This window comes from Sus scrofa, chromosome 13 (assembly GCF_054392235.1).
Source record: "Sus scrofa isolate SSC_HxYL_T2T_F1_AM1 chromosome 13, Sscrofa_HxYL_maternal_Yorkshire_Landrace_v2.0, whole genome shotgun sequence".
Taxonomy (NCBI): Eukaryota; Metazoa; Chordata; class Mammalia; order Artiodactyla; family Suidae; genus Sus; species Sus scrofa.
In genome coordinates, this window is record NC_139395.1 from 153,539,949 (window position 1) to 153,558,784 (window position 18,836).

Consider the following 18,836-nt stretch of genomic DNA (forward strand, 5'->3'; position numbering starts at 1 on the left):
CGTGTCTTGGAAGGCAGCCCAGTATTGTGTTAGTTTTGAGAGTTCAGAGGGCCTAGATTATTCTAGCCTCTGTTTTTACTGTGGACCTCTCGTACTCAACCAGTACTGGAGAACAGGGAAGCCCTGCCATTTTAAGCTGCTGTTCTAAGATTGGCCAAATATACTTTCCACTGAGAACTTATTGGCTATTTTGGGGTTTTCCTGTTCTCAGGGCCATCGGATGTTACACTGTTGCTGCCTTCTTCCTACTGCACAGACTCTAATACCATGCAGGTCCTATGCCTTTTGGGTGGTTTGTCCTTACTTACTTGTATTTTGAGGTTTGTAGGACTACCTTCCTAATTTTATTGTAAATATTGTGTGTGAGGTTTTGGTTTTATTATCTAGTTGTACTATTTATTTCTGTGTGAGGATTCAGAGAAATTCAAAGACTGCTGCTGTTATTTTTGTTTTCCTTTGACGAGTACTTTTGATAATTAATTTTTCAAAAAAAAAAAAAAAAAAAAAACCATGGTACATGTAATCCCCTTTAGTGTTCAGTGGAAAATAGAAGGGTATTGGTAGGTTTTTTAGGGCAAATGAGAGAGGGAGGTCAAAGAATTAAAAGTGCTAATTCTTTGCTTAAATACTTTTTTCCTTCTGTGTCTTCATTTTGCTAAGAGTTCAGCAGAGATGGAAGAATTTTTCACGATGAAGAAGCAGCTCCAAGAGAAGGAGGAACTTATTAGCACCTTGCAGACCCAGCTCAGCCAGACGCAAGCAGAGCAAGCTGCTCAGGTAGGTGGAAGTTACCTTACAACAATTAGAATAAAGAATCATGAAAGCCTAAGGTTATTACATGACAAGTCAGTTCAGATAATCTATTTTTAAAACTTGAGTAGATGAAAGTATAATAGCTGGAATGATACAGTAGAAATTAGAAGGGTGTGGTAGTAGAAGAAATTAAAAGTGTTTATGTACCTTGATGATACACCATAGCCTAACTGATGGCTGTTTCTTAGTTCTGCGGGCCCAGCAACTTCATTTTAATAGTACACAAAGACTCAGTCTTTTAGGGAGGAATGGGTTATGCCAAGTTCAAAAGAGACCGTTAGATAAACCAAAAGAAATGCAAATGAGGAGTTCCTGTCGTGCCACAGTGGTTAACGAATCCGACTAGGGACCATGATTTTGTGGGTTCGATCTCTGGCCTTGCTCAGTGGGTTAAGGATCCGGCGATGCTGTGAGCTGTGGTGTGGGTCGCAGACGCGGCTCGGATCCCGCGTTGCTGTGGCTGTGGCATAGGCCAGTGGCTATGGCTCCCATTAGACCCCTTGCCTGGGAACCTCCATGTGCCATGGGAAGTGGCCCTAGAAAAGGCAAAAAGACAAAAAAAAAAAAAAAAATGCAAATGATTAGGTCCATTCTTTCTCCGTAGTAAAATCTTAAGGGGAAGTTAAACTATAGTCAGAAGATTACTTAGGGATTATGTAAAGAGAAAGTGGTATAGGTTTTGCGATTCATTGTTAAAAGGCACCAGTATGTGACTTTCTTCTTCATATTTATTTCTGCTACCAGGGAGAGACTGTTTGGACTGGCATCCTCAACTCTTTCTCTATATTTTTCTAAATTTCCAGTTTCATATTTTTCCTTTGGAAGTGCTTTTTTCTCAAGAAACCTTGTTTTCCCTGAAGTGCCTCTTATCCATTGGGTGTGTGGTGTTTGCTTTATCAATAACTTGTAGTATTAGTGGTGTGCTCTGACTGCGGATGGCCTACTGCAGTGTATACATTTAAAACTGTATATCCTAAAATCCTTAGTTTTACCTACCAGCTTGTATTGTGTCCTTTTTATGTACAAACGATTTGTAGGTGGAGAAATACAAAATATTTTTACCAAGCAGCTTAAAACATGGAAAGCCAAGTATACACACACACATAAATGTATTGACAGATTCATCATAATACAAGTCATTCAGAATGTGGATAGTAAGCAGTAATACAAACCAAAAGTATTTTGAGAGGTGAAGGAGGTGTCTATGTATGTAATAAGAAAGGTTACATGGAAAAGTTAAGATTTAGGGAGTTACAGGAGTTCCCATTGTGGCACAGCAGTAATGAACCTGACAAGTGTCCTTGAGGATGCCAGTTTGATCCCTGGCCCCACTTAGTGGGTTAAGTATCTGGCCTTGCAGTGAGCTGTGCTGTAGATTGTAGACGCAGCTCAGGTCCTGCATTGCTGTGGTTGTGGCTGAGGCCAGCAGCTACAGCTCTGATTTGACCGCTAGCCTGAGAGCTTTCATGTGCCACAGATGTGGCCGTAAAAAGAAAGGAAAAAAAAAGCTTTAAGGAGTTCCCATAATGGCTCTACAGGTTAAGAACCCAACATAGTCTTCAATCCCTGGCCTTTCTCAGTGTGTTAAGGATCCAGGAGTTCCCGTCGTGGCTTAGTGGTTAACGAATCTGACTGGGAACCATGAGGTTTTGGGTTCGCTCTCTGGCCTTGCTCAGTGGGTTATGGGTCCAGCGTTGCCGTGAGCTGTGGTGTAGGTTGCAGATGCAGCTCGGATCCTGCGTTGCTGTGGCTCTGGTGTAGGCTGATGGCTACAGCTCCGATTAGACCCCTAGCCTGAGAACCTCCGTATGCCATGGGTGTGGCCCTAGAAAAGGCTAAAAGACAAAAAAAAAAAAAAAAAAAAAAGGGATCCTGCCTTGCTGCAAGCTACAGAGTAGGTCATAGATGTGGCTTGGATCTGGTGTGGTTGTGGCTTTGGCATAGGCCTCAGCTGCAGCTCCATTTCAACCCTTAGCCTGGAAACTCCATGTGCCATGGGTGCAGCCCTAAAAAGAAAGAAATGTCAAATAATCAAAGGAGTAAGTGAAGGAGTGAGTAAAGCATTAGAACCAAAATTCTTTTTTTTTTTTTTTTTTTGCTATTTCTTGGGCCGCTCCCACGGCATATGGAGATTCCCAGGCTAGGGGTCCAATTGGAGCTGTAGCCACTGGCCTACGCCAGAGCCACAGCAACGCTGGATCCGAGCCTCGTCTGCAACCTACACCACAGCTCACGGCAACGCCGGATCATTAACCCACTGAGCAAGGGCAGGGACCGAACCCGCAACCTCATGGTTCCTAGTCGGATTCGTTAACCACTGCGCCACGACGGGAACTCCAGAACCAAAATTCTTTATCCTACCTAGAAATAGAACCAAGGTCAGTTTAAGGTGTGGCAAGTTGAAAAATCAATAATAGTTGAAGACCAGTGCAAAATGGGCATGCTAAGAGCTGGTTAGCATGTTCAACCACAATCTTAAGGAAATGAATAAACGCACACACACACAGAGACACCTAAGAACAAAATGAAACAAAAATGCTGATACTGAGCAGCTCATAACCAATCAGTTTATTTTATTTCATTTTCTAAGAGCTAGTCACAAATGAGAGTGACCTAGAAGCTTGCAAGTAATGGCAGCTGAAAATAGCTGTCTGGGGAGGCAGTGTAGATTTGGATAGAAACATACTAAGGTCTTTGGTAGAAGCTATCCTTTGAAAATAAGACTGGAAAGAAAGATTTGTGTTTCTACTTGTGGAGAATCTTGAGTAAAAGATACATTAGTTTGAAATTTATTTTTATAGGTCATGAAAGTTTCATTGGAAGTTTTTGCGTATGAGTGTGATATTCAAAGTATCTAGGGCTTAACAGGAATCTGACTTTGTGTATTTAGTATTCTCATCTCTGTAGAGCTTTTAAAAATATACTTGTATATTTAAATACTTCTATTAATGATGCAAATATAATTTATATTCAAAATTCATTTTTAGGCTGACTTCTGAATTTGATAATAGATTTTCTCTAACATTTAGAAGTTGCCAGCAGACCTGTCCCTCTTTCAACATTCTCATCCTTAACATTCAAAACTAATCTAAAAAGAAAAAACCTATCGTCTATCAGTTCTCAGTGTCTGTCTTTGGAGAATAGTCTGTGAGTTCTGTTTGTGCAATATTCGGGGAGTGTAACTTGTATAGTTTCTCTGGTGTGTGTCTTCAGTTGAGTTCCATGCAGCAGGTGGTCCGAGAGAAAGATGCCCGCTTTGAGACACAAGTTCGTCTTCATGAAGATGAGCTTCTTCAGTTAGTAACCCAGGCAGATGTGGAAACAGAGATGCAACAGGTGTGTTGCTAAAACTTAGTAGAATGACTGTTGTTTTGGTTAACATTTAATTAAGTTGCCACAGCCACTTCTCCAACCTCACCCACTGTTCTTCACTTGGTCTGGGTTTGCTCATTAACTGCCTTCTTTTTGGTGTTTCTTCTCTTTTGTTGCATATTAATTATTCATTTTCCCTCACCTTGCCTCATACCTCTCTAATCAGGTTGTTGGTAGTCAAAAGCTGAGTTTATTGGCAAAAGTCGTAGTAGTTGAAAATTGATTTCTTTCACTTTGCCAATTGTAGCTACCTTTGTGCATTAAATACCCGATCCAAAGCTTCAAATCAATGAAGTCAATTTGAAACTTCAGAAAATTTAAAGATAAAAAGGAGTGATTTTGAAGTCATAAAGTCTTTTATTGAATCAATCATTTTTTAAAATAGTTTGAGTAATTTTTGAAAATTGACTTCATTGTTTTTAAGTTTATCATCTACTAACTCAAAAGATTTGTTTCTGTTAAGTGTGTAGTTCAGTGTATTACTCAAAGGCACTCCAGTGGTATTTCATGGTTGATTCATTTAATTGTTTTTGAGTGAAAACTTTTTCCAAGTTCTAGGCAATCCTTCAGAATTCACAAAGTAAAGTTTCAAAATGCAGCACTTTTTAAAAGTAGAATATTAATGTATACATGTGTCATTGATTAAATCATTCAAGAAATGTTTATCATGTGCATGTCCCATGCATGAGCCTAGAAGAGAACTGGTTCTTGCCTGCAGAGAATATTCTATTTGGTGAGTGAGATATACATGTACCTGTTATTTAGGTACATTGACTATGTAATTTTAAAAGGAGGTATGTGTAATAAATATCTAATTATTAAAAAGGTTCCCTAATTCAGGAATTTGCTTGTGTCAGCCTGGGTGTTGGTGGTGCTCTGGAGGAGATAATTTTGGAGATTCTTTGTTGCTGCTGGATGTTAAGCATGGCATGCTGGTGTCCCACTCTTTAATCTGTCATCCTCAAAATTCCCAAATCCTGAGAACACAATCTAAATGACAACTTGAAAGGTAAGCAAATAATGATGCTCATTTGTTAGCACATGATGTCTAAACGTTTTCTTCTCAGAAATTGAGGGTGCTGCAGAGGAAGCTTGAGGAGCATGAAGAAGCCTTGCTGGGCCGTGCTCAGGTCGTGGACTTGCTGCAACAGGAGCTGACTGCTGCCGAACAGAGAAACCAGGTACTGCCTTGTGTCTCTACTGCCTGCCTTGGGAGTATTCATTTCCACTTTAGTTTGCCAGGCAGCAGGTATAAAATCCTGTTAGAGGCCTTCAGAGAATTGATTGCATTTATTCATTCTTTCAGCAAATTCTCTGTGCTTAGGTAATAATGCTAATATGATGAGCAGAACAGATATAGTTTCTTCCCTCAGGAAGCTTACGTTTCACATCTTTTTATTGTTGCTCTTTTCCTTTGTGATTTTAGGTCTAGGGTCCTGGTTTCTCTTAAAATATCCTATTTTCCTTTTCTTTGAGTTTCTTTCCTCTCAATTTACCCCTTCTCAGTCTTGAGTGGTTTTTGTGTTTTATGTACTGTCCCTTCTTCACTTGTTTTTGTTGGTCCATTTTCTTTTGGATTGAAATAATCCTACCATGCAATATTCCCTTGAATCTAAAGGTGATTAAGGATGCCGATGTTCTAAAATCTTAAACTCAAGTATTCTATTCCCTGACTGTAACGCAGCCTGTCATTTCCTTTCTCAGGCTGTCCTGACCTTCATTCTCATTAAGATTCCTTGATTTTTTTCACTGTGTTCCTCCAGTATATTAGTTCTTTCTTGCCCTCTCTCCTTTCCCTGTCTGGGGTAGACCAGTGATTGACCATTCGGACTGCTCTTTTACCAGCCCTTGGATTCCCTGTGTCCCTGCCTGTTCACGTCCAGGTAGCCAAATCTTAATATGGAATCAATGCTACAGTTCACATCCTCTGCTTATTCATCTGGAAAAAGTAATCTCCTTTATTCTTAATTTTCAGTACTCCCTAAGGAGGACTGTCTTTCTTGCATAGAAACATGTTCTCATATCTCATATACACTGACCCTGAGTTCTCTCTCTCGCTCTCATCAGATAGTCAGGTTCAAATCCCAGTTGTGCTACCTACCAGATAAGTACTATTAGAGACGGTTACACTTATGTGACTTTCTGGTACATTTCCCTTCTCTGTTCCTTTTAATACTTACAGGTATCTCTCTCATGGCCTCTATCATTTTGTATTATAATGATCTGTTTAAGTGTGATTCTCCCACTAAACTCTTGAGTTCCTTGAGGAGAGGGACTGGATCCATTTATTTATTCATGTATTCAATATTTATTGAGTACCATGCAGTCAATATGCCATATACTATGCTAGGTGCTAGAGAGCAAAGATGATTAAAGCAGACACAGTCCCTTCCCTTACTGAACTTATTTTATATTGGGAAACACATACATGAAAAGTAATGATGCAAAAAAAAAATATATATATATATGTATGTACACACACACACACACACACACACACACATATATACACACACACAACTATCAAAAGTATTAAGGAACAAAAACAGAGGCTCTTATGCAATTGTAAGTTTGGTCCTGAGAGTCTAGGTCCAGGCTTCACCTAGAAGCATTTCACTGTGCTTGTTGAAATGAAAGAATAAATTTATGGTTCATGTGGCTTTTATTTTCCCCTCTTAGATTCTCTCTCAGCAGTTACAGCAAATGGAAGCTGAGCACAATACATTAAGAAACACTATAGAAAAGGAAAGACAGGAGTCCAAGATTCTGATGGAAAAGATGGAACTTGAAGTGGCAGAGAGAAAGTTATCCTTCCATAACTTGCAGGAAGAAATGCATCATCTTCTAGAACAGCTTGAACAAGCAGGTCAAGCCCAGGCTGAACTACAGTCCCGGTACAGTGCTTTGGAGCAGAAGCACGAAACAGAAATAGAAGAGAAGACCTCTCACATTTTGAATCTTCAAAAGACTGAACAAGAGCTGCACTCTGCCTGTGATGCCCTAAAGGATCAGAATTCAAAACTTCTTCAAGATAAGAGTGAACAAGCAGTTCGTTCAGCCCAGACCATTCAACAGCTAGAAGGTCAGTATTTGACTAGTTGTGAAGCCCATGTGTCTAGCACCTGAGTGGCTCCTACTTTAAAATTTCAGGGATCTGTTAATTACATTGTTTGTGTAAATCAATAGAAGGATTAAGAAAGGCATCTCTTCTGAACTCTTCGTTGCAATTTTCCCATCTCTGTGTAAAGTTATAATTTGGCTTAATATTAAAATTATCATTAGAGTACTAAAAACTAGTAATAGAAATATGTCAACTATTAAAAAGAATGCTGTGAATGACTCTGGTCTGAAGGGTTCCCTGACTGAAATGAGTAGGATTTGAATTAATTTGTGGAAAATTCAGGCCAGATCTAGATGCAAAGGTAAGGAGACTGAATTGTATGGAGTCATCCTTACTTGTAAAGGTGGATCTGAATGCTTTTCTTTCTTTTCTTTTTTTGTCTTTTTGTCTTTTTAAGGCTGCACCCATGGCATATGGATGTTCCCAGGCTAGGGGTGTAATTGGAGCTGTAGCTGTTGGCCTATGCCAGAGCCTCAGCAATGCAGGATCCAAGCTGCGTCTGTGACCTACACCACAGCTCACTTTGGCAACTCCAGATCCTTAACCCACTGAGCAAGGCCAGGGATTGAACCTGCAACCTCATGGTTCCTAGTCAGATTTGTCAACTGCTGAGCCACAGTGGGAAATCCTGAATGCTTTTCTTATAGGTGAAAGTTTCTCTTTAAGGAAAGCTTTTATCATTTTTTTTTTGTCATCATTGGGATAAGGTGTTTATTAATTAAATCAGTTCCCCAAATTTAATGGAGTTTTGTGGATTATATGCCAGAGAGTTTGGAGCCTTTCCTGTCTTAAGGCACTGGAGCATGGAATGACATGAAATCCAAAATACATATCAGCCTATGAAATAAAATGTACACCCAATATTTTGTGATGCCTTTTTCCCTCATATTTATGAAAATCTCTGAAATGGTTTTTTAGTGAATCCTGGAGATGCTATTAAATGGAAAATAATAGGTCCCATAGAAAATCTATCACATAGTCACAAACAAGCACTATTTCATCACGTCCTAGTCTCTTGGAACATTCTGAAAAGGATGAAAATGCTGGCATGAATGGTCCACTGTTTGTAAATCATATGCCCATAACTTTGTTTCTATGAAAAATGGAATGGTTTATTCAACACTTTTTTTGTTGTTTTTTCTTTTTTTTTTTTTTTTTTTACTCAAATGAATTTATCACATATGTAGTTGTATAATGATCATAACAATCCAGTTCACAGGATTACCGTCCCATAACCCAAGCACATTCCCCTACCTCCCAAACTGTCTCCTCCGGAGACCATAAGTTTTTCAATGTCTGTGAGTCAGCACCTGTTCTGCAAAGAAGCTCAGTCTGTCCTTTTTTCAGATTCTACGTGTCAGTGAAAGCATTTGATGTTGGTGTCTCATTGTATGGCTGACTGCACTTAGCATGATAATTTCTAGGTCCATCCATGTTGCTAAAAATGCTGGTAGTTTGTTCCTTTTAATGGCCGAGTAATACTCCATTGTGTATAGGTACCACAATTCTTGATCCACTTTTATCATTTAAGAAAATTTAAAGGAAACATTTTTTAATGTGTTATTATTAAAATAATACATGCCTCTAATTTAGTTTAATTCTAATAGATTGGCATACAGGAAAGATTTGAAGAGCTGAACATGAACCAGAAATCCTGAGGGGTATTATATAGGAAAAGTGTGTTATATGAGCATGTTGTTCTCTTAACTGAATCATGTTCATGTTCAAAACTGTTCCATAGAATCTCAGTAGGATTTATAATGCCTTTGTGGAGAGTGAAGAAAATAAAATATTAAGGCATTTTCAAGGGGGAAAGGAAAAATGACTTTTTTCAAAAAATGCCTAGGCCTGTTTTATTTTACCTTTGAAGGAGATGTCTTTTTTTACTTGAGAGCATTTAAACAATGTTTTAAAATGTCATTGGCATCATAATTTTAATTAAGATAACTGAACTAGAGTAAACAGCACATGGTGTAGCCCTAGAAAATAATAACTCACTAAATTTGAGACTTGAGGCAAAGATCATTTCAATTTACTCATTTTCTTTTCTTTAGATCAACTCCAGCAAAAATCTGAAGAAATTAGCCAATTTCTTAATAAACTACCTTTGGAAAAACTTGAAACAGCATCTCAGACTTCTTCTCCAGATGTTTCTAACGAGGGTACACAGGTAATTAAATGTGTACTTCTTATGAATGTGATCTCTTTGGCTTTGCTGTATCTATACCTGGGTGTTCTTTTTTTCTGTTTGTTTGTTTGTTTCTTTTTTCCTTTTCAGTTTTATTATTTTTTTTTATTCTTATTTTCCCACTGTACAGCAAGGGGGTCAGGTTATCCTTACATGTATACATTGCAATTACAGTTTTTCCCCCACCCTTTCTTCTGTTGCAACATGAGTATCTAGACAAAGTTCTCAATGCTATTCAGCGGGATCTCCTTGTAAATCTATTCTAGGTTGTGTCTGATAAGCCCAAGCTCCCGATCCCTCCCACTCCCTCCCCCTCCCATCAAGCAGCCACAAGTCTCTTCTCCAAGTCCATGATTTTCTTTTCTGAGGAGATGTTCATTTGTGCTGGATATTAGATTCCAGTTATAAGTGATATCATATGGTATTTGTCTTTGTCTTTCTGGCTCATTTCACTCAGGATGAGATTCTCTAATTCCATCCATGTTGCTGCAAATGGCATTATGTCATCCTTTTTTATGGCTGAGTAGTATTCCATTGTGTATATATACCTCATCTTCCAAATCCAGTCATCTGTTAATGGACATTTGGGTTGTTTCCATGTCCTGGCTATTGTGAATAGTGCTGCAATGAACATGCGGGTGCAAGTGTCTCTTTTAAGTAGAGCTTTGTCCAGATAGATGCCCAAGAGTGGGATTGCAGGGTCATATGGAAGTTCTATGTATAGATTTCTAAGGTATGTCCAAACTGTTCTCCATAGTGGCTGTACCAGTTGACATTCCCACCAGCAGTGCAGTAGGGTTTCCTTTTCTCCACAGCCCCTGCAGCACTTGTTATTTGTGGATTTACTAATGATGGCCATTCTGACTGGTGTGAGGTGGTATCTTATGGTAGTTTTGATTTGCATTTCTCTTATAATCAGCGATGTTGAGCATTTTGTCATGTGTTTGTTGGCCACCTGTATATCTTCTTTGGAGAAATGTCTATTCAGGTCTTTTGCCCATTTTTCCATTGATTGATTGGCTTTTTTGGCTGTTGAATTGTATAAGTTGCTTATATATTCTAGAGATTAAGTCCTTGTCAGTTGCATCATTTGAAACTATTTTCTCCCATTCTGTAAGTTGTCTTTTTGTTTTCTTTTTGGTTTCCTTTGCTGTGCAAAAGCTTTTCAGTTTGATGAGGTCCCATGGGTTTATTTTTGCTCTAATTTCTATTGCTTTGGGAGACTGACCTGAGAAAATATTCATGATGTTGATGTCAGAGAGTGTTTTGCGTATGTTTTCTTCTAGGAGTTTGATGGTGTCCTGTCGTATATTTAAGTCTTTCAGCCATTTGGAGTTTATTTTTGTGCATGGTGTGAGGGTGTGTTCTAGTTTCATTGCTTTGCATGCAGCTGTCCAGGTTTCCCAGCAATGCTTGCTGAATAGACTTTCTTTTTCCCATTTTATGTTCTTGCCTCCCTTGTCAAAGATTAATTGACCATAGGTGTCAGGGTTTATTTCCGGATTCTCTATTCTGTTCCATTGGTCTGTCTGTCTGTTTTGGTACCAGTACCACACTGTTTTGATGACTGTGGCTTTGTAGTATTTCTTGAAGTCTGGGAGAGTTATGCCTCCTGCTTGGTTTTTGTTTCTCAGGATTGCTTTGGCGATTCTGGGTCTTTTGTGGTTCCATATAAATGTTTGGATTGTTTGTTCTAGTTCTGTGAAAACTGTCATGGGTAATTTGATAGGGATTGCATTGAATCTGTAGATTGCTTTGGGTAGTATGGCCATTTTTACACTATTGATTTTCCCAATCCAGGAACATGGACTCTCTTTCCATTTCTTTACATCTTCTTTGATTTCTTTGATTAAAGTTTTATAGTTCTCGGCATATAGGTCCTTTACCTCCTTTGTCAGGTGTATTCCGAGGTATTTGATTTTGTGCGGTGCAATTTTAAAAGGTATCGTATTTTTGTATTCGTTTTCTAATGTTTCATTGCTGGTATACAGAAATGCAACTGACTTCTGAATGTTAATCTTATATCCTGCTACTTTGCTGAATTTATTAATCAGTTCCAGCAGTTTTGGGGTTGAGTCCTTAGGGTTTTCTATGTATAGTATCATATCATCTGCATACAGTGACAGTTTTATCTCTTCCTTTCCTATATGGATGCCTTTTATTTCTTTTGTTTGTCTAATTGCTGTGGCTAGGACTTCCAAAACTATGTTGAAGAGCCGTGGTGAGAGTGGGCATCCCTGTCTTGTTCCAGATTTGAGTAAGAAGGCTTTCAGTTTTTCCCCATTGAGGATTATATTTGCTGTGGGTTTATTATAAATGGCTTTGATTAGATTCAGGAATGGGAACCTCTATACCCACTTTGGCGAGGGTCTTGATCATGAATGGATGTTGGACTTTGTCAGATGCTTTTTCTGCGTCTATTGAGATGATCATATGATTTTTGACTTTTTTTTTGTTAATGTGGTGTATGATGCTGATTGATTTGCGTATGTTGAACCATCCTTGTGAACCTGGGATGAACCCAACCTGGTCATGGTGTATAATTTTTTTGATGTGTTGTTGGATTCGGTTGGCTAAGGTTTCGTTGAGAATTTTTGCATCTATATTCATGAATGATATTGGGCGATAGTTTTCTTTTTTGGTGGTATCTCTGTCTGGTTTTGGAATGAGGGTGATGGTGGCCTCATAGAATGTCTTTGGGAGTATTCCTTCTTCTTCAACCTTTTGAAAGAGTTTAAGGAGGATGGGCACCAATTCCTCTTTATATGTTTGATAGAATTCACCTGTGAAGCCATCTGGTCCTGGACTTTTATTTGTAGGGAGTGATTTTATGACCTCTTCAATTTCATTTCTAGTGATCGGTCTGTTCATTTGGTCTGTTTCTACTTGATGCAGTTTTGGCAGGCTGTAAGATTCTAGAAAATTGTCCATTTCTTCCAGATTGTCAAACTTGTTGCCGTATAGTTGTTCTTATGGTTTTTTGTATTTCTGCTGTATCCGTTGTGATATGTATAGTCAATTTTTTAAAAAATTTCAGGAATTCCCATTGTGGTAGAGTGGAAATGAATCCTACTAGGAACCATGAGGTTGCGGGTTCGATCCCTGGCCTCGTGCAGTGGGTTAAGGATCCGGCGTTGCTGTGAGCTGTGGTGTAGGTCGCAGATGCTGCTCAGATCCTGCATTGCTGTGGTTGTGGCATAGGCCAGCAGCTGTAGCTCCGATTTGAACCCTAGCCTGGGAACCTCCATATGCTGTGGGTGTGGCCCTAAAAAAGCAAAAAAAAAAATTTTTTTTAGACATTCTTACGGGAGGTAGGACTTTGTGTTTTCAACTTGCATTTCCCTAATAACAAAAGACACTGAAATTCTTGGTCATTTGTACATCTTCTTTTGGTTAACTATCCATTCAAGTCATTTCTCCATTTATAAAATCAAGTTCTTTGCCTGTTTATCAAGTGGGTGGTAATCCTTTATGTATCCAGGATATGAATGCCAGTTTATTATAAGGTATGTTTGGTGTGTATTTTCTCCTATGCTGTGGCTTGCTTCCTGTTCATTTTCTTCATGATGGCTTTCAATTTTCAGACACTTAAAATTTGAGAAAGTCTTATTATTTATCAGTTTTTTCATGGATGTAATTTTGTGTCCTGTCTATGAAACCTTTGCTTAACCCCAAGTTGTGAAAATATTCTCTTATGTTTTCTTCCACAAACTGTATAATTTTAGCTTCCATAGTTATAGTCTCTGAACCTCAATAAATTTTTATGTGTAATGTAAGATAAGGGTCAAGGTTTGTTTATTTTTTTCCTGTAGGGACATCAAATTGTTTCAGCACCGTTTCTTTTTTTTAAATTTTTTTAAAAATTGAAGTATTGTTGATTTACAATGCTGTATTATGCTATACAGCAAAGTGATTTAGCTATACATATATATGTACATATACTTTTTAATATTCTTTTCCATTATGGTTTATCCTAGCACGTTGAATATTGTTCTCTATGCTATACAGCAGGATCTTGTTGATCATCCCCTCCGTGTATTGTAGCTTACATCTGCTACGCCAGCCTCCCAGTCCATCCCTCCTCCAAACCCTTCCCCCTTGGAAACCACAAGTTTTGTTCTCTGTGAGTCTGTTTCTGTTTTGTAGACAGGTTCATTTATGTCATTTTTTTGTGGTGGGTAGGAATCCCCACTGAGGGTCTTTGAGGGGGCTCTGTGACACTCAGGGCTCTTTGGAGTATACTGAAGACCCTCCTTGTTTATTTATTTACTTTTTTTGGCTTTTTGAGGTCCACACCCATGGCACATGGAAGTTCCCAGGCCAGGGGTCTAATTGGAGCTGTAGCTGCTGGCCTGTACTACAGCCACAGCAACACAGGATCCGAGCCATGTCTGCAGCCTACACCACAGTTCATAGCAATGCTGGATCCCTGACCTGCTGAGCAAGGCCGGGGATCAAACCTACATCCTCATGGATACTAATCAGATTTGTCTCGTTGTACCACAACTGGAACTCCTGCATCATATTTTAGATTCCACATATAAGTGATATCATATGGTATTTGTTTTTCCCTTTCTGATGTACTTCACTTAGTATGAGACTCTCTAGTTGCATCCTTGTTGCTGCAAATGGCATTATTTCATTTTAATGCCTAAGTAATACTCCATTGTATATATGTACCACATCTTCTGTATCCATTCATCTATTGGTGGACATTTAAGTTTCCATGTCTTGGCTATTGTAAATAGTGCTGCTGTGAATGTAGGGGTGCACGTATCTTTTTGAATTATAGTTTTGTCTGGATATATGTCCAGGAGTTGGATTGCTGGATCATATGGTAGTTCTATGTTTAGTTTTCTGAGGAACCTCCATACTCTTCCGTAGTGGCTGTAACAGTTTATATTCCCAACCAACAATGTAGGAGGACCCTCTTTTCTCCACACTCTCTCCAGCATTTTTTATGTATAGACTTATTAATGATGGCCGTTCTGATCAGTGTGAGGTAGTACTTCATTGTAGTTTTGATTTGCATTTCTCTAATAATTAGTGATATTGAGCATTTTTTTATGTGCCTGTTGACCATTTGTATCTCTTTGGAGAAATTCTTGTTTAGGTCTTCTGCTCATTTTTTCATTGGGTTGTTTGTTTTTGTTATTGTTGAGTAATATGAGCTGTTTATATGTTTTGGAAATTAAGCGCTTGTTGATTGCATCATTTCAACACTGTTTCTTTTTTTTCTTTTCTTTTCTTTTCTTTTTTAGGGCCACACCTGCATCCGTGGTATATGGAGGTTCCCAGGCTAGGGGTCAAATCAGAACTAGAACTGCCGGCCTATGCCACAGCCTCAACAACACCAGATCCGAGCCACATCTGCAACCTACACCACAGCTCACGGCAACGCCGGATCGTTAACCCACTGAGCAAGGCCAGGGATCAAACCCGCAACCTCATGCTTTCTAGTCGGATTCATTAACCACTGAACCACGATGGGAACTCCAAGATGGCTTTGATTATTCCAGATTCTTTACATTCCCACAGAAATTATACAGTCAACTTTTTCAAATTCTATTTGAAAAAAAAAAAAAGCTAGCTGAGATTTTCAATTGGCATTGCATTGAGTCTGTAGATTAGTCCATGGAGAATTGACATCTTTATACTCCTGATCTTTTCAACCCATGAGTCTAGTATCTCTCTTCACTTATTAAGATCTTCTTTAATTTCTTTCAGTGATGGTTTGTAGTTTTGGTTGGAAGAGTTGTCCACACTTAGAAAATCATTCTGAAGTAGTTTATATTTTTGATGCTGTTGTCGATAGGATTTATTCTAATTCATTTTCCAGTTCTTTGCTGCTTATACATGTATATGCAATTGGATTTTGTTTATATGAACTTGGTAAATAGTTATTTTATTAGTTCTAGTCTCTTTGTATATTTCTTGGGATTTTCTACATAAACAACGGTGTCATCTACAGATAAAGACAAGTTTTAAATCTTTATAATCTTTATGCCTGTGTATTTTCTTCATGCAATGGCTAGGACCTTTATTACACTGTTTAGTAGAAGTGGTAAAATTGGGCGTTCTTGTCTTGTTCCTGATCTTAGGGGCAAGTGTTCCATATTTTACCACTAGATATGCTACTATCTTAAGTTTTCTATGAATATCCTTTATCAGATTGAGGATATTCCCTTCTGTACCTAACTTGGTGACAGTTGGTATTGGATTTTTTCAAATGCTTTTTCTGCATTTGTAATGACCATTTAAGTTTTATACTTTACTCTGTTAATATAGTACAGTACTTAAATTTTTCAATATTAAACCAACTTTTTAGGATAAACACTTATTCATAGGTAATATCCTTTTTATATATTACTGAATTTGACCTGCTGCTGTTTTTTGAAGCCTTTTTTAATCCATATTTATGAAATGTGTTGGTCTTTGTTTTGGTCATGCAGGTTTTCCTTTGTTTTGTGCTGTCTTTTTCAGATTTTGGTATTAGGGTTATGATGGCATCAGAAAAATGAATTGGAAAGTGTTTCCTTCTATTTTCTGAGAGTTCGTGTTAAGATTGGTATTATTTCTCAAGTGTTTGAGAGAATTCAGCAGTGAAACCATATGGGTCTGGGGATGATAATAAATTGGATTTCTTTTACAGATATAAAGCTAATGAGATTTTTCTTTTGTGTGTCAGTTTGAGTTTTTTTTTTTTTTAAGGTTTTTTCCATTCCATTGAAGATGTCAAATTATTGTTTTAATGTGGTTTTATTCTCTTTTTAACCTTTTAATGCTTGTAAGCTCGCTGGTAGTACCGGTCCCTACCCCAATCCATATTATTTTTTTTAATTAAGATATAATTGACATATAACATTGTGTAAGTTTAAGAAGTACAACGTATTGATTTGATACATTTATATATTGCCATAGGATTAATTATCACACAGCGTTTGCTAACACCTCCAGCACAACACACAGTTATCATTTCTTTTTTGTGATGAGAACATTTATGGTCTAGTCTCTTAGCAACTTTGAAGTATACAGTACATTATTATTAACTATAATCACAATACCAGGTATTAAATCTTCAGAACTTATTCATCTTCTAACTGCAAGTTTGTACCATTTGACCATCTCCCCAATTTGTGCTTCATTTTCTTGTTCAGACTTAACTAGAAGTTATTTGACTTTAAAAAAAAAATCCTTTCAAGGAACCAACTTTTGGCTTTGTTAGTTTTCTCTATTGCTGGTCTGTTTTCACTTTTATTGATTTTTGGTCTTTGGCATTTCTTCTATTTATTTCGTTTTACTTGTCCTTTTTTCTAGCTTCTTAAGATGTAACTTTATTTTATTTTTGTCTTTTCTAAGGCTGCAGCCACGGCATGCGGGGGTTCCCAGGTTAGGGGTCCAATTGGAACTGTAGCTGCCAGCCTACACCACAGCCGCAGCAATGCCAGATCCTTAACCCACTGAGCGAGGCCAAGGATTGAACCCGAAACCTCATGGTTCCTAGTTGGATTCATTAACCACTGAGCCATGATGGAAACTCCTTAAGATGTAACTTTAAAGCATATACTTCAAGTCTTTTCTCATATACATGTTCCTTCTAAAGCACATGGATTGATACATTGTTTTTTTATCATTCAATTTTTGGAGAAGTTTTTTTTTTTTTTTTTTTTTTTTTTTTGCCATTTCTTGGGCCACTCCCACGGCATAGGAGGTTCCCAGGCTAGGGGTCCAATCGGAGCTGTAGCCACCTTCCTACGCCGGAGCCACAGCAACATGGGATCCCAGCTGCATCTGTGACCTACACCACAGCTCACGGCAACGCCGGATCCTTAACCCACTGAGCAAGGCCAGGAATCGAACCTACAACCTCATGGTTCCTAGTCAGATTCGTTAACCACTGAGCCACGATGGGAACTCCAATTTGGAGAGTTTTTTAATTTTCCTTGTGATTTCTTCTTTGATCATGGATTATTTAGAAATGTATTGTTTAATATCCAGATATTTGACTTTATTTCTAGATTTCTTATTATTGTAACGGGGTCCTCATGCTGTACAGTGGGGAAAAAATGTAATAAAAAATGATTTCTAATTTAGTTTTATTCTGATCAGATAACATGTTCTGTATGATTTCACTTATTTGAACTTTATAGTGACTTTTTTTTTTTTTTGGTCTTTTGTCTTTTGATTGAGGGCCACACCCATGGCATATGGAGGTTCCCAGGCTAGGGGTCTAATCAGAACTGTAGCCGCCGGCCTACACCACAGTCCCAGCAATGCCAGATCCAAGCCATGTCTGCGACCTACAGCACAGCTCATGGCAGCACCGGATCCTTTAACCTACTGAGCAGGGCCAGGGGTCAAACCCGCAACCTCATGGTTCCTAGTCGGATTCGTTTCTGCTGCGCCACAACGGGAACTCCATGTAGTGATTTGTTTTTATGACACAGCATATGATCTGTCTTAGTGAACATAGTTTGTGTACTTGTAAAGTACATTCTGTAGTTACTGGATGTAACATTTTATTAATATCCCTTAATATTCAGGTTATATTTGTCTTGATTGATTTTTGTCCAGTTGTTTTGTCTATTTTTTGTCCAGTTGCTAAGAAGGGATTAAAGTCTTCAACTCTGATTGTGAAATTATCTGTATTTCCTTTTAACTGTGTCACTTTGTGCTTTTTTGTATTTTAGATATCTTTTTAAAAGTACATATGCATTTATGATTTTATGTCTTCTGATGAAATGTTCCTTTTTATATTTATGAAATATTACTCTAGCTCTAGTAACATTTCTTAGCTGGAAGTTCTTTTGTATCTGATATATCTTGGGTTTGCATGGTATGTTTTTTCCTGTCCTTTGCTTTCAACTCACCTCTTTCTTTAAAATGAATGTCTTGAAGTGCACATATAATTAGTTTTTTTTTAAAATTTCTTCTAATAAGCTCTGCTTTGTCACTGGAGTGTTTAGTCCATTTAATGTAATTGTTGATATGATTTGAATTGTCTTCCATTTTTGCCATCTTGTTTTTTCCTTCTGTTTTCTATTGTCATCTCCTTTCATTTGATAAGTTAAAGTTTTTGAATTTATTTTCTCTTATCAGTTAACATATTTTCCTTTTAAACAGCTGTATTGGAGGTATAATTTACATACAATAACCTACATACTTTTAAAGTATGATAAATTTTGACATGTGCATGAAACTGTCACCACTTTCAAGAAAATGAATATTCATCATAGGCCTCCTTTTAGTATTTCTCTCACTTTCCTCCCTACCAATGAAACCACTGATTTTCACTGTCATTATAGATTAGTTTCGATTTTTTAGAATTTTATATATTTTCTT

General features: G+C 37.8%; 1 protein-coding gene across 6 annotated transcripts in view; it reads left to right on the top strand.

Moving 5' to 3' along the window:
• GOLGB1 (golgin B1) overlaps positions 1-18,836 on the top strand; it is a 92,461-nt gene that overhangs the window by 26,022 nt on the left and 47,603 nt on the right. For 3 of the 6 annotated variants that reach the window (XR_014824696.1, XM_084991079.1, XM_084991080.1), the window contains 5 exons: positions 661-777; positions 4,027-4,149; positions 5,253-5,366; positions 6,865-7,267; positions 9,361-9,476. Coding sequence is in view for 5 of the 6 variants with exons in the window: in XM_084991079.1 (XP_084847205.1) it covers positions 661-777; positions 4,027-4,149; positions 5,253-5,366; positions 6,865-7,267; positions 9,361-9,476 (873 nt within the window). In the remaining variant the exon portion in view is untranslated. The remainder of the gene's footprint in view (positions 1-660; positions 778-4,026; positions 4,150-5,252; positions 5,367-6,864; positions 7,268-9,360; positions 9,477-18,836) is intronic. The other 3 variants (XM_084991081.1, XM_084991083.1, XM_084991084.1) reach the window with 3 other exon arrangements.